This window comes from Anas acuta, chromosome 17, assembly GCF_963932015.1.
Source record: "Anas acuta chromosome 17, bAnaAcu1.1, whole genome shotgun sequence".
NCBI lineage: Eukaryota > Metazoa > Chordata > Aves > Anseriformes > Anatidae > Anas > Anas acuta.
The window spans coordinates 12,566,468-12,590,805 of NC_088995.1; the positions used below are offsets into that span (position 1 = coordinate 12,566,468).

Here is a 24,338-nt window from a genome sequence, read left to right on the forward strand (position 1 = left end):
AGGACACGGGCGGGTTATAAAAATGTACACTTTATTACACCTTCAGGTAGGATACATCACTACTCCTTACAACCCTACGGGATCAAGTACAAATGCTTATGTTCAGGAGTTATGTACAGGTTGACTTCCTAACGCACGCCTGGGAGAAAGACACACAGAAAGGGGGAAAAATAAGCGATTTTTATCTTCGTTAACAGACCTAAACAAGAAATAATTGCCTCTTTAGACACCAAATCAGAGCAGCACGATGATGCAGCCAACAGCTCTTCCACTGCTGTAGTGCTCCCCCCCCACGCCTTCATGCACCTAATGGGAGCTGAACTTTTAAAAGTAAAATGGGGGCGAGGCGTGCAGGGATCCTGCATGAGCACTGCGCTTCGGCCAGCTGCTACCATTGCACTTTGCGTGTTACACTACCCCATTGCCAACACTGCTGGCTTTCCAGCGAGTAATAAAGTTTAGGCAATGGCACAAAACAGTGGTTGGGCAGGGTCAGGGGAATACTTCATGTACAAGCTGAGAAAGAGAAGGAGAGAAAGAAAAAAAAAAAAAACAAAAAATTGTCCCTCATATTTGCAGACCTGACGGTCCAAGAAAAATTGGATATAGGAGAAATGCAGTATAAAATTTAAAAAAACATCAGTAACTCTGCCTGACCCACTGTCTACATTTGTGATCTTAACAAAACAGGCTGCTCAGAGGAGCTGACCGGGTATTCTTTCTTGTTTAAGCCATTTGGATTGCTAGGTACCAATAGGTGTGTACATACAGAGGTTAAGAACAAAAGACAGACTTTCCTTGCCTTTAAACAGGCTCCCCTCTTAAAAGGCTAAAAAGATCACACAATGAAAAAATAATTTTAAAACCATTTCAGAAAAGGAATGTTGTAATTTCGTCTGAATCTTACACGTTGTGCAGTATTATGGGCAAAAGTAAAATAAATCTATTCAAGCCACTGAGAGCTTTCTGATTTCTCATGCAGTGCTGTTTGCAGAGTTTTTCTTTTTATGCAAAAAAAGTAAAGAAAACACCCACAGTTCTATGCAGCTTTTTGCTTTTTTTTTTTTTTCATAACAATAAGGCAAACTGATTTGGAGGAAGAGGCCACGCTCTATTCACATCCAAAATACCCACCTGAAGATACATTCATCATTAGCTTTAGTAAAAGAATAGTACAAAAGTTAGATCTTATTCTTTACACAATTGAAGAATTAGTCTTAGAATTTCACCATTCTCCCCTTCCCCCAGTCCCCCACCCTCCCCAAGCTGAAAGCTGAGTAGAAAGTACTGAACATTTAAACATGTTGCGAGAGCAGAATGAAACTAAGAGATTAAATGTTATCTGTTGGAGAGTTTCCGAGACCGAAGTCCTATGAGAAACAGCTATGGACCATTTGTTTAGTTGTATCCACTAAACAATTCTTTTACAAAAAAAAAAGGGGAGGGGCTACACTTTAATACACATCTACTATCAACACAGTATTTACTCAGTTCATGCCTAAAATATCCATTATCTTAAAGTGAAATAATGAGAATGAGGGCACAGGTTGGGTGCTTCAGTAAACTGTACACAAAACTACTAACAAACATTTTAAAAGACATACAAAAATGGACAATGAAACTTTCTTCCTTTTTTAATTACATATACTTACAGGTTTTCACATTTAGTGGCTAAACTTTTCAGGGAGCACTTCAAATGTAAGTTAGATCTTCCAGAGGTATTTAACCTCAAGAGAGAACAACATGCAGCTTTCATACAGGTGGAAAATAATTTGCTATATTAGCCGCACTTGCTTCACTATGGATATTGAGAGCAAATCCAAACTATAGCAAAGAACTGCATATTCCCATGGGCCGTTTATGATATGCAACATGGATAGATTTTCCTGCCATTTGTGGCATTTTACCATTTTACTTTTGTGAACCTGGGCAGAACTTAATTCTAATGGTTGCTTTATCTGGTTTGAATGAGCACAGAGAACACTGGCAGAATGCACTTTGTACAGGTTCTGAACACTAAACAGTTGCTAATATGCTGAAGTTATGTGAGAGTTTCCACATTCAAATGTTCACCAGCAAAATCCTTCTGTTAAAAAAAATAGAGGTGGTTTGTCTTCATTTGTGTGTTTGGAGTAGCTTGTCACTTGGCGTAGCAAACAAGAAATGCTGCATTTCCCTGTTATTGCATTTTAATAGTTAGTTCAGCTTGGTTTAGTAGGTGCCTTTAATCTGACAGTAGGTGTCCTCATTTGTACTTTTGCTTGCTGATTCTGGGCTTCAGATGTTGCTGGTGTCTGGGCTGGGTTCTGTACACCTGGAGCCTGAATTTGGGGAGATGCTGTTGTCACAACTTGCTGTTGTATCAGTTTCTGCTGGACGACTTGAGCAGTAGCAGTTGTTGCAGGAATCACCTGAACCTGCTGTTGACCTGCTGTTGTCTGTGAAAGTGTCACGGTTTGGGGCTGAGCTTGTACCTAGACATTAGGATAACAGGGCAGTTACAAAATAATACTTCAGTCTTAAGCAGCGCTCTTTAAATTTCTGTTCTACGGAAGGAGGTGTTTGCTCTCTTGACTGCGAAGCATCTTGGACAAAGCAGAAAGACTGGGAGGGATACTGGGAATTTAGGATCTGTGGCTTTAGTACAAAACGATGTTCTGTCACATCTTCTAGAACCTTATCACAATTAAAACTAAGAGCCAGGATGCCTTTAACTCAGATCTCCTCAGTGCAGATTCAACATGAAAATATATGGAAGGTTAAAAACAAAAAAAACACTGGAAAATAGGAAATTCTAGTCTTACAGAATTGAAGGGACAGAGAAATGAACAGAAGGATAGATGGAGGGTCAAACGGGGAAGCACCCATATTGTGACGGTAAGTACAGCCACTAAGGCTTCCTACCACTTCCCAGCATTAGACTTTCAGACTACAGCTGCCAGTCTCTATCACCAATTTAAGGTAGAATAGTTTGAACTTCATCCAGAAATCTAATTTGCACTGTCCTACCCAGAGGAAGGGGGAAAGCAGCTCAACGTCTCCTTACTAAGAAAAGGTAATGAAAACTGAGCAGCTTTAGATGCCTTTGTCAAGAGGCAGAAGCCCAATGATCCTGCAAGGGCTTCTCCAGGGGACAGTTAACAATTGACTGACCCGCTGGGAAGCACCAGAGCGGCAGATGGCCACATCCCAAACATCAGATGCTTAATATAAAGACCACAGTTAAAAAAAAAAAAAAAATACTACACAGGGCCTAATCCTACTGTCACTGCGTGTGTGTGAGGGGAGCCGTTTGTTTTTACCATGGAGTTCAACACTCCCAGAGTTATGCCAACATCAATGACTTCTGAAAAGCCAGTCCTTAATGTCCCTTGAAAAATTATCTAAGAGCTCTTAGTGACTACAGGGAGTAACTCGTGTTGACTAATTAGGTTTCTACTCCCTACTGTCTACCTTGCCCTTGCAGCATTCACATCTGAGGTGGTTACCAGCCAGCTTACATCACTTTATCATCATTTTAAGATAAACAGTCACAGATTTTATTCCACACTAAAACACTGCACTATAAACTGTGACAGATTAAGAGCTGATTGGCTCAGATCTCTGCGCACTGAGGGCAATAACCTCATCCAGCATCCAAAGTTAAATCATTCTTGCCAATCAACAGTGTAAGTTATGCCTGTTGCTAACAGTCTGAAAGAGATTGTTCTAAACAGCATTAAACAAACTGCCTGGTAGCTAAGGGAAGGGAGACCAAACCATTTGTCCCTCTTACCCTAGTGCCACCCGCTATCATTCCACATTTAGAACAGATACCGTACCATTCTGGATTTTAGTAACCACTTTGCATGGCTTTATGAACTGGAACAAAATAAACAGTAACTACCTATTAGCCCCAATTTTTGTAAAACAAATTTAGATGGTGCTCATTAGTTCAATTATTTGCTATTTTGATTAAACATCACAAGAAGCCAGTATGTAAAAAACACTTTCTGCTCTAGGAAATACTTTCTAAAAATCTGTTTTTCACCTCATCTACAGTGCTGAACAACACATTGCTTCATCTATCAAAGTTTTATACTAAAGAATATACAGCAACCTGATGGTTTTCATGTGAATCATTTTTACAGAAGGGAAATTGCTACATCCTTCAAGAATACTATCTATACCACAGAAGGGGAAAAATACTTATGTCCAAATAATGAGCTTTCTATAGGATTGTTTCCAGTGCTTTATTTGACAAGTGCAAAACCCACCTGTTGAGAAACCGAAACCATCTGTTGAATGTTGGCAACAGTAGCCTGTTGCTGGACCACTTGAGGAAGTTTTGCAACCTTTATTGATATGAAATAAAGAAAGATTTAGTCAAAATAAGAAATTGCTAATAGCAGCAACACACCATATCTATCAAAACTGCTACTAAGTGAAAACCTTTCCTGAGTCCTGTTCACTGCAAGTTGGTATCTTGGCCTTCTCAGTGATACTGTACTTTTGCAAAAATAAACTTTTTTAGAACAGTGTATTGAGAACTTAGCTAAGAGGGGAAGAGGAGTAGTAATATTTTCAGTTTTAAGTTTAATGTACTGATTTCCTCCCAACTATATATAACATTGAAGGCAGCACAAACTTTCTAAAGGGCTATCTTGTCTTAGATATACTTTTGAAAGCGTAAGGGTTCCAGTTTCTAATCCCCTTCCTTTTCCTTGGTTAGACTGATCTAGTTATCCAGAGAAGAAGGTAACTATAAGCTACCCTTGGCTGCTAGAGATTAGGCCAGGAGACAGCACCAGTAAACGGGAAGAAACAGGAAGAATCAAATTTTCCTTAGTAAATACAGTACAAATCCCTTGCTCAATAAAAAGGAGTAATACACTTTATTTCTTTCAAAGAGGAAAGGCAAACTTCTGTCTCAGATGGTTTCTTTGACCTGCTAAAAGGCAACATATTCATCACCAATTAATTTTATTATAAATATGATTTAAATAAAATATGTAGCTAGTGGGTGCTAAAATGCTACATCACCTGTCAGCTTTAGAGTTATCCAATCACAATAGTGTTTAAAGGTGTAAAACTGTGTTACCTGTACCTGAATCTGGGCCTGCACTTGCTGCGTTCCGCCTGGCTTCTGGGTTTGGGAAATTGGCGTTGTTAAGAACTGCGTTTTAATGGCAGGCTGTGTCGTATAGGTTACTTTTTGCTGCTGTGATGTCTGCTGTTGGGTTTGGACTGTAACCTGTTGAGCATTTATCTGCAGAAGAAAAAAAAAAGCATCAATAACTACAAAATGTATATGTATTTTAAAGAACAGGAATGTAGCTAACAAGATTAAATACATTTTATCATTTAAACAAATCCTGTCGTGTTTCAAAATAGCAAAATGAGCTAGAAGTGTCACCACAATTCAGAGCTGAAGCTTTACAGCCACAGAAGCATTACATAACTCCGCAGAAGGTCAAACAGTAAGTACCTTTTGCTGCACAGTAGCTTGGCCCTGTGCAACCTGAGGCTGGATAGCTTTCTGTTGCTGTGCTGCTTGATGATGCTTGAGTTTTAGAAGCTGCTGGACATGCAGTGGCTGTGCAACTACTGTCTGGCCTCCTGAAAATTACAAAAACAAATAGGACTGTAAGATTCTTCATTTTATTGCTTTGTCCCAGTAACCGCAGCTTGCAAACAGATTGTGCTTTTATAGACTTACACATCCGCATAGCTTTGAGCACTGATAACCCACTGATTTTAATAGGAATAAGACACATAATTTTGACAGTAAAAACACTGTTTTATCTAAGGGCATGAGTAAGCTAAGTATGTGTTATTCCAGTCATACTTTCTACAGGAAAAATTCTTTCTGCACTACAGAAGACAGTTCTGAAAGACAAGTTTTTCTGTTTCCACTTCACATTTTAAAAAATGCAGTTACTATGACTTTATTTTTAAAACTGTATCTGTTCACCTACTCGTACACACAGATTTCTGAGTTAAGAATCATACTAACCTCCAGATTAAATGGATTAAGTGCAATTCTCTTACCTCATTTTTGAAACATAATGGAGTTTAACCTCTACAGCTTTAGTTTTCAAAAAGTGTCTCCCACACAAGATATTACTTGAAACAAACATCCTACCTTTAAAAAAGTGGAATTTAAAGTTATGTTTTAGCAAGTGGGTTGACATACCTGCTGCTTTCTGTGGCTGCCCAATAGCAACACTAATGCCTGCAACAGTTACAGGGAGTGTAGTGACTCCTGCAGATGACACAACAGCAGCTGGAACGGATACCACTGGAGGTTTTGCCAAAGCAACCTGTGCTGCTTGTGGAGTTTGGGCCTGGATCTGTCCTTGTGCTTGAAGCTGGGAAGCAGGAACACGAGTCTAAGCAGTAAGGAATGAAGATTATTGTACTGGCACAAATATATATATATATACTTATATATATAATTTGCTGCATATAACAGATTATTATGAAGTGATAGTTGCAAATGTTTCCAAATATGTCTCCTTCACATCTCATACACATCACAGATGGTGTCAGTTGGTCTTTAAAGCTATTTGTGTTAGCATTCTATCTTTTGTACTGCCTAAGTAATGCAAAAGGCGCTTATGTGCCTGAATAACCTGCATTCAGTTATTTTAAGCTAGAATAGAGAACGAGCTGTCCAAGACTGTTTTCATGAAGTCAAAGAAAAACTTACAAGACGAGCAACTTGCAGGTTTGTCACAGTAGTGCCTGTGAGAACTGCACCAGGACGAGGTGCTGTAACAGCAGTGAGTTGTTGAGTTTGCTGTTGCTGTTGCACTTGTACTTGTGCTGTTTGCTGTTGCGCTCCTTGCTGTGTCTGCTGTGCCGTCTGCTGCTGAGGAAGCTGCAGTTTCTGTTTCTGCAACTTGATCAGCTGTTCCTGCAAAAATAAAACACTTCTGTCATTTCAAATTCTTTATATGACTACAGGAAAAAGAATGGAGATGAAGTTGCAGCTTTAAAGGAGAAAGATTCTATACCAGACTTCAGTTTAGATCCAAGAACTAAGAACAGAACTCCTTTACACTATGGGCGGCCAGTCAGCTAGAAATAAGTACTTTATATCCTGACCTACGGCGACAGTGGTGCTACTTGAAATGGCTATCAGACTCCCTGCCTCCTTGAAATTTTAGTGAGATCACCTTTAACAAAGACCCACATTTCATTTTAGTTCAAGAAAACAGGGTGCAACACACACTGCTAATGATGCTTACAGTAACAATGAGAGCAACATGCCACATTTCTTCAAGGACATTTCCTCACCTGTGACAATTTGCCAACAGTTTTTATTTGAGCTGGAGACTGGGCTTGTGCCTGAGCCTGAATCTGAGGGACCTGCACTTGAGCAGCCTGCTGCTGCTGCTGTCTCAGAAGTTGGAAGTGAGCAGGGGTAATGGTTTTACCAGAGAGCTGAACTGTTGGTGTAGCTGTGAATAAAAAAAATAAAAAAATAAATCAGTGAATGGATATTTCACTGAAAATTTCACATTCAAAGACCCTCAGTGAATGAATTAATTCAACACCAAATTTAATTCTTTGATTTCACCTGAAAAGCTACATTACAGTTTGTGGACTAACCACAAATAACAACACATTCACATAACAATGATGAAAAAACAACATAAATAATACAATATGTACTCCTTTCTTCATAATGGGTTTTAGTTGCAACACTCGATTCTAATATTTTACTGCTAGATTGTTAATAAACCTTTTTAATTGTAATGCCTAGCGGCCAAGCCATTCTCTACTGCAACACTCCATCCATAAATACTCACTGGCAAAAAAATATATCATCTAAGCACCAGCAATAAGCAAGTTAAAAATCACAACATCATTTAACTGGTCTGTCTACAGATCCAGACTTTCAACACTGTGGAACTTCAGAGGTCAAACAAAGTACAGGAATTCTGAGGTCCTTTGTGTACCCTATGAAAAAATCCCTCAAACACGATTATTACCTGGTGTAACCTGAGTCACCAAAGATCTTGTCTGGGTCTGCACAGGTGTTAAGTTTGTAGTTACCACTGCTGATGCTGTCACTGACGTTACTGCACGAACCCCCTGCGTAGATGCAATGGTCACCAGTTCTGTGGACGCAGCAGGTGCTGCCGCCGTCCGCTGCTGGGTGTGTACCACTTGTGCAGTTGCAGTGCCTCCTGAAGTCTAAAGAGGAACACAGTCATTATTCCTCAGTTCTCATACCTCACATAAAACTACGCAACGTTCTGGAAATAGACTATACATTTTTAGAAACAAACATCAAACATAAAGCAAAGAAGGTCCAAATCTTTCTAACACAACTGTTTGAATATATCTCACAATTGGCATCTGGTTAAATCTTTTTCAAACACGCTAATCACCAAACCCTTAACTACATTGCAGTTCACTACCTTTCCTTTTTTTGCTTAACCTTTTTAAGATCTTGCAACCTGAAAATAATAATAAAAGATCATAATTAACAGAGCATAAAATTATTACAGGCTGGCAATGATATTGACATAAACAATTTCCTAAGACAGCACTCAATTATGAACTAATTTTAACTGCATTATTTCTTAAGTATTTTGTTCTGATAAGCCATCCCAGTGTATTCTGGTATTTTGGTATCACAAGACGCACATGAAGCTAGCAAGGAGCAGAAACATAGCAAAAAAGGAGCAGAACATAGAAAGCTAATGCAGGAAGCAGATATGCAACATGCAAACAAAATCAATCCAGAGCTACAACTGGTGCTGCAATCTACTCACAGTCAATGTTCCGGGTATAACTGGTGAAGCCAGACGTTTATTGATGGGCTGAAAGGTAGCAGCAGGGACTCCAGCAACGGTATTCACTATGACATTTCCACTCACTGTAGCTGAAAACAAACCAGGATTAAACATGAGATTGTAAGGAAAAAAAAAAAAAAAAATCTGAATATCCTATCATCTCCAATGCCCAATTATAAAGTCTTCTTACCAGTCTGTATACTTGTCCCCGTAACTGCTGTTTTGATTGTGCCTGCCTATTTAGAAGACAATTGAGGTAACAGTTCAGAAAACAATAAAAGAAAATTGAATATAGCTCTTATACTACTATGTTGTTTAACAAAATGATGTATTCAAGAAATGACAATTCAAGAAAAATACAATAAAATGAACAGATAGTTCTACAACTACTTTCATTTTGCATAACAACAATTTCTGTATATATTAGGATTCTGCCACACTAATGAGCAATTGGAGACCAGTCAAATTTCTGGTCACTTTCTTCTTAGAAGAAGGGAGTGATGTGTTACTCTGGCACGCCTCAGGTAACCTCTCACACATGAGCATCACTGAGCAGGAGATACACAGCAATACTTGTGGGTCAGAGCACTTTGTCTCTTTCTGTAAAGCTGCAGTACTCTGTTCTTTCAACAACCGAATTATAATCACCACTACCTACACACTTTAGTGTGCAAACTGAACTGACTCTAATAACAAAAGCCTCAAACTTGTCATCAGAATTACTAATAGACTCTAGATTTAAAGAAGCCATGAAAGCTTTGCACAGATTTGCTTTGTAGGTCCTGTAGAATGTAACATTGTAGAATGTAACATCGCACTTTCCCAGCTGAGGTTAATTTACTCAAAGTCTTGTTTTTTAAGTTAATTTATCAGAGTAGCCGATACAGCTACAGTCTCTTTATTCTCAAAGTTCTTTGCATACACAGTGTAAATTCATTTTCTTAAACTTTAATCAAAGTCTAAACTCAAAAAGACAAAAAAAGTCTTTGCAAAGCATATGGCATTTTTTCACTTCTGAATTCCAACACCTATTACAATAATGCTATGAACAGAGTTTTAATAAGAGAATAGAAAAAGATGGAGAAGAAGATACCAAGCATACTCAGAAAAAAAGAAAAAATAAATAAATAGCTTTTATTTCCCTATACTGACCTAAAATGCAAGTAAAAACCACAAATATAGTACACAGAAAGGAACTGAAGTTACTACATCAGAGACACCAAGCTCTCCCTTTCTTACCAATACTGCTGTGTTGGCCACAGTAGTTACTGCAGTCTGTACTACTGCCTGTGGCTGCTGAACTACCTGTGCCTGAGCCTGCGGCTGAGGTTGGGCTTGTGCTTGCTGTACAGCTGGTTGCTGAGCTTGCTGCTGGCCAGCTTGCTGCTGCTGAGGTTGCGGACCTGTCTGTTGCTGTGCCCTCTGCTGTTCAACCAAAGCCTAGGAAATCAGAGTGTGAGCTTCATAGTCTTCAAAACAGTGCATAGATTAATCAGGATGTATTTAAAATGAAAAAGCCCCAAAGTTTAATTCTAATCAAGTGTGAATCGTACAGACATGATTTCATTGTAGCTCTCTAACTATAAGTTACATGATCCAACTAGTTTCAAACTACAAGCTATAATCATGGTGATATAGCTTGTACTGTAACACAAGCAGTTTACCATCAATGAGCAAGGATGAATATCTCCTGAATAATTTTAAAAAGCAGGCTACAGAATGCCAAGAATAAAGAGATTTTTACATGTTTTATAAGATTTGTACAAGGTTTTTTTTTTTCACATGTGTTTCAAAACGATTTTAAACAATTATCAATATCACATACAGGCCCAAGGAAAGGTCCCACTTTGGGCCTTGTGTATATCAAGAAGTTACAGCTACCCAGAAAAATGACTGTACCAGCAAACTTCGCCCAGGAGTTAGCCCTTCTCATACTTCCTCTGTTGTCTAGAGTTTAATTACTGCAGTCTACATATAACCAAGACGGAGACTGTACCTTTTTCTCTTTTGCAATACGCTCTGCTCGGAGGGATGCAACTTGAATTGGAGGAAGTGGCTTATCATAGTTAATTCCACTAGAAACAATGGTAAGACAAAGTACACAATAGTTAAAAAATAAATAACTGAATATATAATAAATAATTGAATAAATAAATAGTTAAAAAGTACTTTTTACACAATCAATAACTCCTTCAAGATATAAAGTGCCCACCTTTCTGCAAGAACAGATGCATGCTTTGGATTCTTCTGGAAAGGATTCATGCCAAGTCTAAAATTGAGCAAAATTGTATTATTGGAGATAGAAGAAATTTAAAACCAACATTTAATTTCACATGTTTTAGTAGTTGCAGTTGTGGTGAAGTTTTCATGATATACCTATTAGTACTGGAGCCTAAATAAAGACAGACATTTTAAGAGAGATTCAGAGTAAATAATAAATGAATACAGAAAACAATACTGCAGCAATCTACATAAAAAACAAAGTGCTACTAATCAACACAGACATTAAAACATTTGCAATTCAGGCAAACAGAAAGTCTGGTTTATAAAGTAGATTAAAAAAACAACCAAGCTCTTAATCACATATAAAAACAAATTCACACAGTGAGTAAAATCTAACCCAAACACACAAAATATGAAGATGTTCCAATAACACAAGGAAAGAGGTCAAGAACAGAGAAGCAAAACAGCAGTTTGAAACAGATTGTGAAATAACGCTCAGCTGGGAGAGCAATGCAGAACAAAGTCTCCAGGAAGTCTGTGGTGATGGGGAGATTGGATGATCCCAGTTAAACTTACAGAGGTTTGATAGGTGGACTTCTTTTCCCTGCAATCATTTTCATCATCTCAAAATGGTTAGTATAAAGCTGTGTGTGGGTGGCACCTTCATCTTGAGCATAGATCTGATTGGTACGAAGTGGGCGACTGTTTTTAGTCTAAAAAATGAAAATAAACCAACTTTTAATTGTGAACACACCCCACACTGCATTTTGTCTATGTATGTACATGGTGCGCTTGTAGATTATTTAAAAACGATCTCCAACATATCCTACCACAGACTGGTTTCTGCCTCATGTCATTGATAACTTACTGTTACACAAAACTCTATGGGAAATATATAAAGAAAAAGCAAAATAAGGAGCAGTTCTCACGGTCACACTGGCATCAGCACTTGGGGACATACAAAATGGCAAACTCTAATTTGAAAAAGAATCTTTGCTTTAGTTTATATCTTGCAAGTTTAATTCAGTACCCAAACCAAGAGCCCATTAGTGTATAGTTATGCGTAGCGCACACATAATATAATAAAACCATCACTGCACTGCTCTCCCAACAAAGCTATGTTAACATCCAACACACCATGCCATTCTAATGCTTGGCTCCTCCTAAGTGGAAACTGCCAGTCAGGGACAAACCTGCTTATTAGTCAGAGAATGTGACTACAGTCAGAAGTTCTAGATTCTCTACCCAGTTCTGTCACTGAGTCGCAGTAGGATTTGGAAGAAGTTGCTTATAATCGTGGAATTTATTTTGGTTTCTGCAGCGCATTATCGTCCTCATTTACAAAGAGGTGCTTCAAACATTAAGTTCACTACGTATTTGTAATCCACTTAGACCCTACTATGAAGTATGTCCTTACAGATCTTAAGTACCATCATAATAATCAGGATAAGTTACATGGTGGTTGTTAGATGGAAAAATATCCACTACAGTTTAAGTGAAAACAAACTTCTTGCATGATTTAAAAATTATCTATCAAATCCAAAAGCTGAAGTCTGGTGTCAATCCACTGTATCAACAAAGAAAGGAAAAAATAAATTTGGAATTTTAATTGATGTTTCAGAACTCAAGTAACACTCAACATGGATCTCATATGAATTATCTGCCCACCTCCATTGCTGCTAAATACCACAGTGTCTAGATTTGATTTTGAAAGAATACCAATGCACACCTTATAAATACTTTTTGTCTTCTTTTTAGGATTAGCTTCGTACATTAGCTGTAAAATAAGAAGGAAAGTTAGATGATCTTTTGTGGAAGATTTTGTTCAGGTGCTTTTTCTTTTCAAAGAAATCATATAAAATAAGTGGAAATCCTGATGAGGATAATTTTTTAATCTTTTAAAAGTTATTTATTTACACTGTTGAAACATTTAACTAAAAAAAAAAGTGTTTACGGAGATAAGGAAAAAAAAACTCTACAAACTTAATGTAAAAAAGATGCATCACTCTATATAAACTCACCTTTCCTTCTTCCCTTGGAATAATGACATTTTCATATCTGTTTCGGCATTGTTTTGGTGAGCGATAGACTCTGCTGCATGAGTTAACAACATCACTAACAAGGTCCCAATTGGGAGTGTGTGCTGGCGATACAACAGCAAGATTTAAAGGAAGCTCCAGCAGCTGCTTCACTGCCTGCAACAGATAAGGGTACAAAAGCTTCAGGTAACAAATCATTCCAATCTTCCAAACCAATCCTTATTTGCATGGATCCACATGCCATTATTACAATGGGGCAGAGCTTAGAATTCAGTCCATGGGTTCACCTATGTTCAACAGATAATAAATATGCATAAAATGTTTTTATACAGATTGATGTCTGCATAGGTAGAGCTGCCATTCAAGTGCTGCTCTCAAAGGTGAGAAGAACTTTAGCTGCATTATCTAACATCCAATCAGACTAACCTGGGCCACAACAGTAAGCAGTCTCTATAGCAAGAACAGAACTTAATTTATCCTTAGGGAAACACAAGCGATATGCAATCTACTCTGAGTTAGATCAGCAAAATGCCAAACAAACTGTAAGGAATTACAAATAAACTTGAAGAGAGAAAGTGCTGAAAGAGCCATTTATGACATTAGAAGCTAAAATACAATACATAATATCAGCAGAAAGTGCAGGTAATTGCCTGACCTGCAGAAGTGCCCAGTCTTCACTGATCAACCACTCAGGATTATCCTGTCCAGCTTCAGCAGCAGGTTTGACAAGTGTCGGCAAAGGCTTTGCAAACTGTGTTTGTTGTTTCAGCAAGATATTTTTCTTCTGGTCCTTGCCTTCTCGTCGCATTTTCAACATTCCTGGAGTTGCTCGATCAAAAAGTGAACGAGGAGGAATAACTGTCTCTCCATGACGTTGCTTTTTCTTCCTACCTGCAGCTAAGACCAAAAAAAAAAATCCTCAGTAAACAGTTACAACCAGTTTGATTCATGTGCTACGTACAGCTGCAAAATGCTCCTGAACACGCAGAGTATTCCATACTACTTCTTAAAAGCACAGTGTCAGAAACTATAAAAGTTCTGGCCATACTATGTTTTAAGTAAGAACAGTCTAACTCACACAGCAGAATACCTATTTTCTAGAAATTCAGAAGTAAAAATAACCGTATGTCTAAATCAAAAGACACGCTGTCTAAGACAGACTGAATTTTTGGTGATACAGGACCACAGTGAGACAAGAAACGCACGTTTGATCTTTACTAGACCAGACGTGTAGGAAGTATCAAAAATCCTGACGTTTTTAACTTTCAGCAATAAAACTTCCAACAGTTTTGAACAAGCATTTACCAGAAGGATCTGTTTTGTGTCGTTTACGTTCCTTCCTAACATACACTGGAGGCAACTTTGATTCTGGAATAGGGGTGGTATCATACATCAGGCACATAACTGAATCAATATAGATATCATTGTCATCCTGAGGTGGAGTGGGGGGAGTCCAAAGCTGCATAGAAAAAAAAAATGTAGTTACTGCACTATTAACTAATCACGGGTCTTTATGTTTCAAAAGATAAAAAGCTTATTAGGCTGCCTGCTACTACATGTACTTACTGGCATAATTTCAGTTTGTCCATCTGGACCTTCATAGACATACTCCTACAAAGCAAAAAGAGAATGCAATTCAAATGATCTGACCGAACCCTGAAGGAAAAGGTATTCTCAGAATAACTGAGAAGACTTCACTGTTAACACTTAAGAAATATAATAATCAGGAATTACTTTGTTGTATGCATCCTCTCGAGTGTAGGTGAGAAGTTCTTCTTCATCATCCCAAAGCATATTTTGTTCTTTTTCCTTTAACTCCTTCATATGCTGGACTTCCCATGCTTTCTTTACAGTTTTCAATTCCACCTAGGTAAAAGTTAGAGTCCTTATAAACTTCATGCAGTAACAGACATTAGATCAGAAATTACTGATTTGTGTTTTTACAGACAAATTCCTTAATCTTTGATATTTACAGGCAAAGATACTTTACATACTTTTACGGTCAGTTAAAGGAGATTTTGCGGGTATTGCAGGTATTTATACCCTTGAAATAAAGCAAACTGAGTTAAACATCCAAGACAACCAGAACAAGCTCCTTTACCCAAATAAGCAGGCTCGCTGAAGCTAATGATATTTTTCCCTGCTATCAATGGAGTACAACAAATATTTGCTGAACTGTGCTGAATAATGTCATTCCCATTTTACAAAGAATAAATGAAAAATTGACATCTGCTTAAACCTAAAGAATGACAAGATAGGAATATCTCTGTAAGGTATTCTTGGGGTTCATAAAGTACAGCAAGAGAAGACAATAGAGGTGCCTACAACATACTTACTCCATGTCACTGGAGCAACTTCCACTACACACTGAAAATATTAACCCCTGCTTGTATGCATTATGATGAAAAACATGGAATAGAAATATTTGCTATTTTACCTCATTCATCCGAGGCTCAGTCTCATCAACTGACACATGGAAGAGCTCTAAATAATTCAAAGCATACTTCTCAATTGGAGTCAACTGTGAGAATGTATCAAGGAAAAACAGTTAGTATTCAGAACAACAAAAGAAATGTAACTGAAGGAGACTGTATCAAAGGTTTCCTGAAAACTAATCTCCCTTTCTGATAGTTTAACATCAGCTTCAAATCAGTAGGTTTCTCATCCATTTAATGAAGTATCAAACTAATTGAAAACAAAGTTGCTTTAAAGCAAGACTGTAAAGGAATTGAAATATATGAACTAAATATGACTTTTTAGCTAAATATTCATGGAAGGTCATGGTACCTGATCCACAACAGCAACTAATTCCTGCAACGGTGAGGGCTCTTCGTTGTATTTTGTCTCGCAGAGCTCTGAGATTAAAGGCTCAATGTGCGACTCAGATCTTATTTCTTGTATGTGATCATTTGACTCTTCATCTTCGTGCTCAATACTGTTGAGGGCCTTTAAGAAAGACATTTTTTAAAAATAATGAGGACTTCAAAAACATGGAAAGAAGCTCCTGTAAGAAGTTCAATGAAGCCCAACACAAATTTCTGCAATAAATCTCTCCTCGGGCAAGAGAAACAGTCCCCAGAAAGATTACAACTTCACTGCATCCCTTTGGAAGTACTGTTAAGAGGAAAATGTCAAAACAATATAAACCTAAGAGAAAACAGCTTAGAAGAATTTACTTCCTCCCCAAAAATAAGAGAATGCAGTGTAACACTAATGTCGTACAGCTGTATTTTTAATGCCTGGGTTAATAATTACCTCTATGAATGGTCGTGCAACTTTAGGTGAAATGGTTTCTGCTGGAGAAGGCTCCTGAGAAAGTACTACAAACTCTTCTGCTTTCACTCTAAATCCAGAATCCTCCATAGGAGAATGAACCTCAAACAACTCCTGAATCGTTTGCTTGGTAGTTGGAAGAAAAAAAGAGAAGTATATTCAGCTTTCAGAACTATTTTGGTTTATATACTATTTTAAATTAACTTAGGTTCAAGTAACCTTATAAACTATGCACTGACTAAAGAAAAAATAAACCTTGATCTTTTATTTCTGGAAAATTGTCCATTTTCTCTTCTGTAATTTTCTTACGTGACTACACAGTAGAATAACATATTATTGAGCAACTTATAGGAAAGCCAGAAATGCACACTTTAACAACCTACATCGCAATATCAGGAGTGCCAGGAAAGGACAGACTAGCTTCATCAGTGCTGTCACTGTCTTCTCTACCTTGAGACCAGCCTACATCACTGAATACCCAAACTTTGTATTTCATGTTTTCAAAGTCATTGAAAACTTCAATCTTACAAACTGCAGAAGTTTGTAGCAAAGTGCAAGAAACCAGAATATAAAGTCACAAAGGTGATGACTGTACAAGCAACAGAACAAGAGCAGGTAATGCCACATTCTCTCAAATACTGACAGCTAAGTTCCAGCAATCCTGAAATCTAATATGCTAACCTATCAATTCCAGCCCAAACATATTCCTTATATGCTGTTATTTAAAATTCCAGCACAGATTTTTTGAAATTACTAAACACCACAACACTGGTGTATGTTTTAATATTAACTTACCTGTGTTAAAAAGGCCATTGAATAGTCATTTCCCTGAGCAGCTACTTCTCTGATCAAGTCCTTTGTGCCATTTTTCAAAAGCTTCTCTTCTACAGAATTACCACTGACAAGCCTAAAAAAGGAGGAAAAAAGAACAGTTTCAGAAACAGAAATTTCCCTTGTAGAATAATTATGAGCTTTTAATAAACTTTTTTTTGGGTGCTGGTACAGGCCAAGAACAAAACAGATACTACTTTCTCTACTTTAAAGTTTTTCTTTAACAATTAGTATAAAAGATCCACTATTTAAAAATGTGAGGTATGCAAGCATAGAAAAAACACACATATATGACTCATTAATTACATGTGGTGTTAAGACTACAACTTCCTATGATAAACTGGAGGGGGGGTAGATACTGAAGTGAGATGATGATTTCAGCACTGTTTCAACTTTATTTCAGATCATTTAGGGCAGTGCTATCTGAAATAACCTTACATTAAAGCATGTTAAGGAAAAGTTATTGATCTGTAAGCATCACCTGTATATGTGGATATCTTTACATCTCCCAATTCTGTCACACCATTCCTGTGCCTTTGCATCCATTACTGGATTTAGATCATTGTCATAGAACACAACAGTGTCTGCCTCAACAAGATTGACTCCAGTGGAGCGACTGTGAGAAGAAAGGATGGCACAGAAAATGCGCTTGTCTCTGTTGAAACTTTTCATCAGTTCCTACGTAAATGGAGTAAAAGCAAGTAGTAAATAAACCACACACCAAAATTAAATGACAAACCAAATTCACTAAGGCCTAATAAAAAAACAAAAACAAGACAAAAAAAAAGTCAACATTGCAAAATAAGTGAGAAACCATATAAATTTCCTTCTACTAGCATATAAAAGGCTATGGAGCACATACTGTGGTACCCATGGACACACTTACCTGCCGTTGCTCATAGTTAGCATATTCATCAATCCTCACGAATGTGAGGAAATGGAAATTCAGGAACAATTCCAGTATGTCCAACATCAGAATCATCTGTGACAAAATCAGCACACGGCGCCCTTCAGATTTCAATTTTTGAAGCAAGACAGCAAGAGCTTCTAATTTTCCTAAATTTTAAAATAGAAAACCAATAATGGTTTTTATATAGACACTCCACTGATATGAAACTTGAAATTACCAAGTATTACCACCCAGTGTCCGCCTTTACCTGAGTCATACTGCACCAGCCGGAGGTCAGGGAACTGCAGCAAGTGCGGAGATGTAATCCGATGCAACTGATGCAAGTGTGGAGCTGCCTTCTGCTTAAGACTATGTTTAAGGACTTTCAATCTGTGGCTATATGAAGGGGGAGGATTTGCTACATACAAACACGGTGGAGCAGCAACTGCAGCTGGCAATACGAAGAGAGCCCTGTGAAAAGCATTTTAAGAAGTGAATGCCAGGTTAAGAAACTACACACAAAACAATATGGCAATAATTTTCAGCCTGTAAACAGTGTAATTTTACACTATTAGCTACACACTTTGTTGAACTGACTTAGTAAGCAGTACAAATCTTAGAAGTGTTAACATTCTCTCTCTCTCTCTCCTTTTTGTTTTACCTGTTTTGATAACAGCTTCTGTTAAGATGTTTGTTATAATTTACATCATTTTCTGCTAAATAAATCAATCTAAACCAAACAAGCTCATGAACAGAAACAACAACTTTACAGTTTTACTGAAAAGGACTGTTTGAGAAATAACTAAATGTGGGAAAGACCTACAAGGGCTGAGTCGTGCATTACCTGTTAACAACATCCCTTAAAGATTCTTGTTGCTGAACCAAAGTCTGGATCATTTCTTGCAACGGATCACTTGGGCCTCTCGAGGCACTTGAAGAAAGGCAACAGTTCACAAAGCCAGCCCACCTCCAACTGTTGTCCTCACAGGAAGACAGCTGAAAAGGCTTTTGTTCACCAATTAAAGAACAAATACCCAACAAGTCTCTGCCATACATTGGAGCCCTTGAACAACGGCGCTCGTTGCCAGAAAATATTCTGTCCAAACGTTCCTTTAGAAGTCGGTTCTTTTCTTCATATGTTTCCTTTGACAAGAAAAGTTGAAAAAATGTATTTGCTGTCAGTGACAATTACTTAGGAATTCTGGTTTCTTTAGAATTAAGTTATCAGGACCTGAGTAATGCGTGTCTTTTAGCATTAACATGCTCATTTCTAACAACTATTCACACCAATCACAAAACATGTAAGTTTCAAGATAAAATTTGAAGATTACATTTAAATCCAATAAATATTAAAGAGTCAGTTCCACCTTAGATTGGTGTCTTGCTTCTATTAGAGTATATTTCATAGTTTTGGAAAAAAAATAAAAAATTATATTTGAGCCATTTCAAGTAATGCTTTAATATTGATAAGTTGCAGTTTCTTGTAATTTAATGTTTGATGTTTTCCAATGTTTTATAGGTTGCTTAAGTAACTTTTTTAAAAAATTGTGCAGATTAGAGATCCATGAAATTTGCCCAATTGCCAGTGTTGTAAACTATAGGTTAATATCAACCCTGAAGAGTTGCGTTTCTGTAAGAAAATAGAAATTAAGTACCTGTGATTGTCCATGTGTAGGTGCTGGTTTTAACACTGCTCCCATATCACCAGATGACAGATTAGTAACTGCAGTTCTACCTGGAATACAAACTGAGGATAAACCTTGTGTTTATATATTCTTCTGAAGTTGCACCTATTATTCTCAATAAGCAGACATTTCTTAGCTGCAACACATATCATGTTACAGATAAACTTTTAGTCTAAATATTCATTAGGTACTGGAAATTTGTACCTCCTTCACTACATCAGGCATCTGATACATGTTCATTCCAACTATTTTCACAAATATAGGAGAACAGAATTTTACTTTGCTTTGCACAAAGACCTGTTGAATTCATAGTTTATTCAGAATGTCAGGTATAGTGCATTTAAACCTTATACTCTATATCAGAAAAAGATAATTCTAATTTACTTTAATTAAACTATACAAGATTTTTCAGAAAACATATTAGATTGGTATATCTACAAACTAAAGAAACTATACATGATGGAATCTCACAGTAGCATTTCTGTGAAGTCAACTGTTTTACCAGGCACCTAACTGAACTGTAAGAACATTACACATAACTAATTGAAACTACAGCGATACCCTTAATGTAGTAGCAGACTACAGACACTACGTAGTGGTTATTTTCTTGATATGATTTATAGGTTTCTATCTCAGGCAGAACGCATTGGTTATCAGCACGGATTATTTGTAATAGAAAAGCAGCACAACCCTCTGCTACTCAGTGTGAGACTGCATTTAATGGTGAGTCAATACACCAATGAAGAACTGAATTCAAGTTAACAAGCAGGCACTAGCTCTTACATTAAGAATAAGAGTCTCTGAGGAACCAGCAGAGTTGAAAGCTTTGCCTTTATACATTTTTATTAGAGAAAAACATGCCAATAGAGATATCCAACATATTCCGATCACTCAAAACAATTTATTTATCTGGTATCTTATCCAAAATTCAGGAAGTCAAAATAAGTATTTTCAATATGCTTTACATCCTCCTCCAAAGATTAATAGTAATTTTTGCTTTCAATACTTGAAAACAGTATTATTATTGTTGCTTTTAACAGAGCTCTCTCTTTACCATCATGAGAGTAGTAAGATGTGTGAGTTTTTGTAGAAACCTTTTATCTTGATTTATCAATTTTGGTTGTGAACTGTGGTCATACTAGGAGCACCTGTATTGTTATCAGAGCTCAAGGATGAAACATTTCAGCCACAGATCTTACAAACCATGACAGAAATTCTTTACCTCCCAACAACTGGGAGGCTGCTAAAGATTCCTCTCCCTTTTTATGATGAGGTTCTTAGTCTTCAGAATGTCAAAATATGAACTTCAAGGGCACATTAATACATCAAAAAGGAGCAGTAAACAATCTGTTTTAAGTGAATGGTTTATATCCAGAGAAAATTACAGCAGATGGCCATTTCCAACGCATGAACTCCTAGTACTGCATTTATCACCACTTAACAACCTGCTGTTATGTTGTAAGTGCATCCTAGACCACAATTTCTCTATTGTTTTTTGATCAACATGATTGTGTTTTAAAGCAAGGAATTGATCATATTCACAGCAAGGCACCAAATAGCAGAGCAGTATTTACAGAGGGAAATAAAAACAGGAGCTTGAGTAGATAGAGAAGCGAAGAAAATTAGATATAAGAATTTATATGCAAAAACAGAACTGCTGGACATTCTATGTCAGTAAAAAAAAGCATCACCTTGATCTTTCTTTGAAAAAGAATCAAAGTATTTCAAACTCATTTCTTCCCTGAAAAAACTGACCTAAGATATAACTGGTAAATAAAATTCTATGTATTTAAATTTGGCTTCAAGCTCTTCCAAGTTTGTACTAAGACTTTACCTAAAACTTCGGTACACATCACTCATAAATCACTAGTCAGAAAGATTTCCCTCATAGTTTACCTGCTTCGAACTCAACTGAAAAAAAAAAAAAAATACAATCTGTACAAATTTGGAGTATTTACGAATATATTATTTTAGCAATTGAGTGTGTAGATAAAGACATTTCTTCAGGTCAAAAAACCTACCTTGCTGTGTGACTGCCGTGGAAGTTGGCACACCTGCTTGATGCTGGTTCCCTAATGCATTCAGAGCATTCTGAACAGTTCCAGCTTGGGAAACTGTCTGCATGACAACTGGACCCTGAGGTCTCAAATACTGCTGTCCTGGTGCTGAAACAATTTGGAGAACGCTTCCTGCAACAGATGGATTTTAAAAAATTAGACTGAATAGAGTGTAAAAGGACCTCTAGTGTTCTGTAGCAAAAGATACCACTGTTACAAACCAATCATTACTGTTTCAAACTATGTTAAAATTTTACCTCCAAAAGTCATTATACCCATCAGATTTAAAACTCCGTAATCTCTGCTAGGAGAGACCAAAGTCTTCATAGTTATTCAGGAGTTTCACATAGAGTATCATTACATATCTAGGTATTTTATATGGAATTTGGACAAAATCCAATTAAGTAAAAAACTGTCACTTAGTGTTTCCCCTATTTATTTTGTTAGTCATAAGAATCGAGGTTTCTAAATTCTCCTGAATTTGGCAATGCACACACCACCAGGAGGAGAAATTTGAGAGCAGAAAGTACTGTAAGTAGAGCTTTCAGATCACTGAAAGCTCTGATCAGTATATCCTTAGTTTCGCCTGTTTCTACTCATCAGATAATTTATCTGAAATATCTCACCTTACTTCAGCTGTATTGCATACACGTGAAAGCAAATTCAGTAATAAAATCTTGAAATACAATATAGAAAAGGAAAGTAACCATGTCTTTTACTTAATACACAATTATTTTCAAAACAGAGCTAGCTCATTATCCATCTCACACAGAAAGCAGGTAGAACAGAACAGTACAAACTGGCGGGATGAAATCTCATTAATATACGTCAACAAGGAATGTGCTGTCCAGATCAAAAACGGAGCATCCTAAATAACGGGAAACTCACTGTTTTGAAATTAGTACCTTGTAACTGCAAAGGCTGCCCTGCAGTGAGCTGGCGAAGTTGACTATGTGATAAAGTAAACTTGTTTCCTTGGAACTGCAGTGTTACAGGGGTCTCTGGCTGAGCAATTCTGCCTTGTGCTCCTGCTATAGAAGCCAGCTGGGCTATTTTTACTACCTCACCACCTGTTAAGGAGGAAAACAAGCATTAAGAAAAACAAAGTGGGAGGTGGGTTGTTCAACATTCACAGTTCTAAATTTTGGTTAGTAAACTGGTGCTGAAGCGCCTTCCATGCAGAATTATACTTAGTGCATCAAAAGTGTCATATAAAAGTTAAGCAGGTATTGCTTTCTATATTTGTTGGACAAACTGGAAAAAAGCTGATTGTTTAAAAGCTAAGAACATCAACATTTTAGAAGGTATCACTTTCATTAGCAAAAAAGGTAAGAGCTACCTGAAAACTCATGTGACACTTTGTAACAGAACAAGTATAGACATTAAAGTGATTTCCACTGCCTTTTCAAGAGCATAAAGGAAGGTTGAAGGAAGAGACAAAAATATTCACGCATGTAGCTATATAAATACATTTAAAATAATACGAAATTTGCTGATGAAACATGATTTACATTAAGCAATCTGCACTTAGACAAACCAAAAAGCTTTAAAGTGACAAGGACCAAGCTTTTTGTGATTTAAATGCAGAAAGGTTAGAGGCATTTAAGCATTAAGTTTTACGATCTTGAGAAAATACGGGCATGGAAATTTAGCTTTTGTAAAGGCAGTGCATTACCCCAGAGAAAAAATTAATACATCAGTGCTCAGTACTCTACATACATGCTAATAGGCAGTGCACATACAACCTTAAAGCAAAGCCTCATTGCTTTTCTCTGCCTAACAGTTGCGACGCTCCTCTCTGTGAGAGGCCTTTAGCAGATGGATTAGTGTTTAATATGAAAGGAATAATTAGGATAGAGCTAAAACATTTGGTCTGAAGGAAGTCTTGCCAGCAGAAGGAACATGCAGAAATAGGAGATTAAGTTGACACCGCTAATGTATGTCCACAGCAATTCTATTGTTTCTTATCCAATTTTTGATTTTCCTTGGTCATAAGCAACGTACTGAGCAAGGCTAATCAGAAGAGTGAAAAAAAAACAACGATTCTGTACACATTTTAGGGTGCCTAGTAACTTAACCTCGTTGTAGTAAAAAGGTGGGAGAAACCTCGAAAGGGGAGGCCACTTACTAGGCAACCGTGCCTGGGCCTGAGAGGTGAGTACCAGCCTCTGAGGCAGCACACTCTGTTGGATGGTGTGCGGGGGGGGCTGTGGCTGGGCCTGGCCCAGCTGGGAGGCCTGTGCTGTGGTCTGGCCCCGCTGTTTCACAGGATGGGCTGTGCTAGTTGCTGTGGTGAAGGTCGCTGCGGGCTGGTGTCTTGGAGCACTGGTGGAAGCCTGAGTTGTCTGAAACTGTGCTGCTGCGGCTGCAATCGATAAGGTTTGTTTGTGCAAGCTGTTAGAGGTTTTTAACTCCACTGCTTTAAACAACCTGCATTAAAAAGAAACCTTCCAACAGGATATTAAAACGGCTACAGGAAAGGCTTTTCCTTACAGACTGGGATTTCTAGCCATACCTATTACTCCATCCTACTTTTACAACATTATTTATTT

At 37.4% G+C, this 24,338-nt stretch overlaps 1 protein-coding gene across 18 annotated transcripts in view; it reads right to left on the minus strand.

The window, feature by feature from the left end:
- Positions 1-14: 14 nt before the first annotated feature.
- Positions 15-24,338, minus strand: part of EP400 (E1A binding protein p400) — a 49,198-nt gene continuing 24,874 nt past the window's right edge. For 5 of the 18 annotated variants that reach the window (XM_068654206.1, XM_068654205.1, XM_068654204.1 and 2 more), the window contains 32 exons: positions 23,915-24,151; positions 22,692-22,856; positions 21,751-21,918; positions 19,700-19,791; positions 18,889-19,187; positions 18,313-18,515; positions 18,042-18,211; positions 17,637-17,833; positions 17,120-17,231; positions 16,307-16,450; positions 15,839-15,997; positions 15,489-15,572; positions 14,786-14,917; positions 14,618-14,662; positions 14,357-14,510; positions 13,707-13,948; positions 13,034-13,207; positions 12,742-12,789; positions 11,589-11,725; positions 11,002-11,058; positions 10,786-10,864; positions 10,029-10,229; positions 8,980-9,025; positions 8,769-8,878; positions 7,980-8,184; positions 7,282-7,445; positions 6,692-6,898; positions 6,176-6,371; positions 5,468-5,598; positions 5,081-5,248; positions 4,257-4,334; positions 15-2,474 (listed from right to left, as the gene is read on the minus strand). In XM_068654206.1, the coding sequence (XP_068510307.1) occupies positions 2,202-2,474; positions 4,257-4,334; positions 5,081-5,248; positions 5,468-5,598; positions 6,176-6,371; positions 6,692-6,898; positions 7,282-7,445; positions 7,980-8,184; positions 8,769-8,878; positions 8,980-9,025; positions 10,029-10,229; positions 10,786-10,864; positions 11,002-11,058; positions 11,589-11,725; positions 12,742-12,789; positions 13,034-13,207; positions 13,707-13,948; positions 14,357-14,510; positions 14,618-14,662; positions 14,786-14,917; positions 15,489-15,572; positions 15,839-15,997; positions 16,307-16,450; positions 17,120-17,231; positions 17,637-17,833; positions 18,042-18,211; positions 18,313-18,515; positions 18,889-19,187; positions 19,700-19,791; positions 21,751-21,918; positions 22,692-22,856; positions 23,915-24,151 (4,877 nt within the window). In that variant the 3' untranslated portion in view covers positions 15-2,201. Of the gene's footprint in view, positions 2,475-4,256; positions 4,335-5,080; positions 5,249-5,467; positions 5,599-6,175; positions 6,372-6,691; positions 6,899-7,281; positions 7,446-7,979; positions 8,185-8,768; positions 8,879-8,979; positions 9,026-10,028; positions 10,259-10,785; positions 10,865-11,001; positions 11,059-11,588; positions 11,726-12,741; positions 12,790-13,033; positions 13,208-13,706; positions 13,949-14,356; positions 14,511-14,617; positions 14,663-14,785; positions 14,918-15,488; positions 15,573-15,838; positions 15,998-16,306; positions 16,451-17,119; positions 17,232-17,636; positions 17,834-18,041; positions 18,212-18,312; positions 18,516-18,888; positions 19,188-19,699; positions 19,792-21,746; positions 21,919-22,691; positions 22,857-23,914; positions 24,152-24,338 lie in introns of those variants that run through there. The other 13 variants (XM_068654213.1, XM_068654212.1, XM_068654203.1 and 10 more) reach the window with 12 other exon arrangements.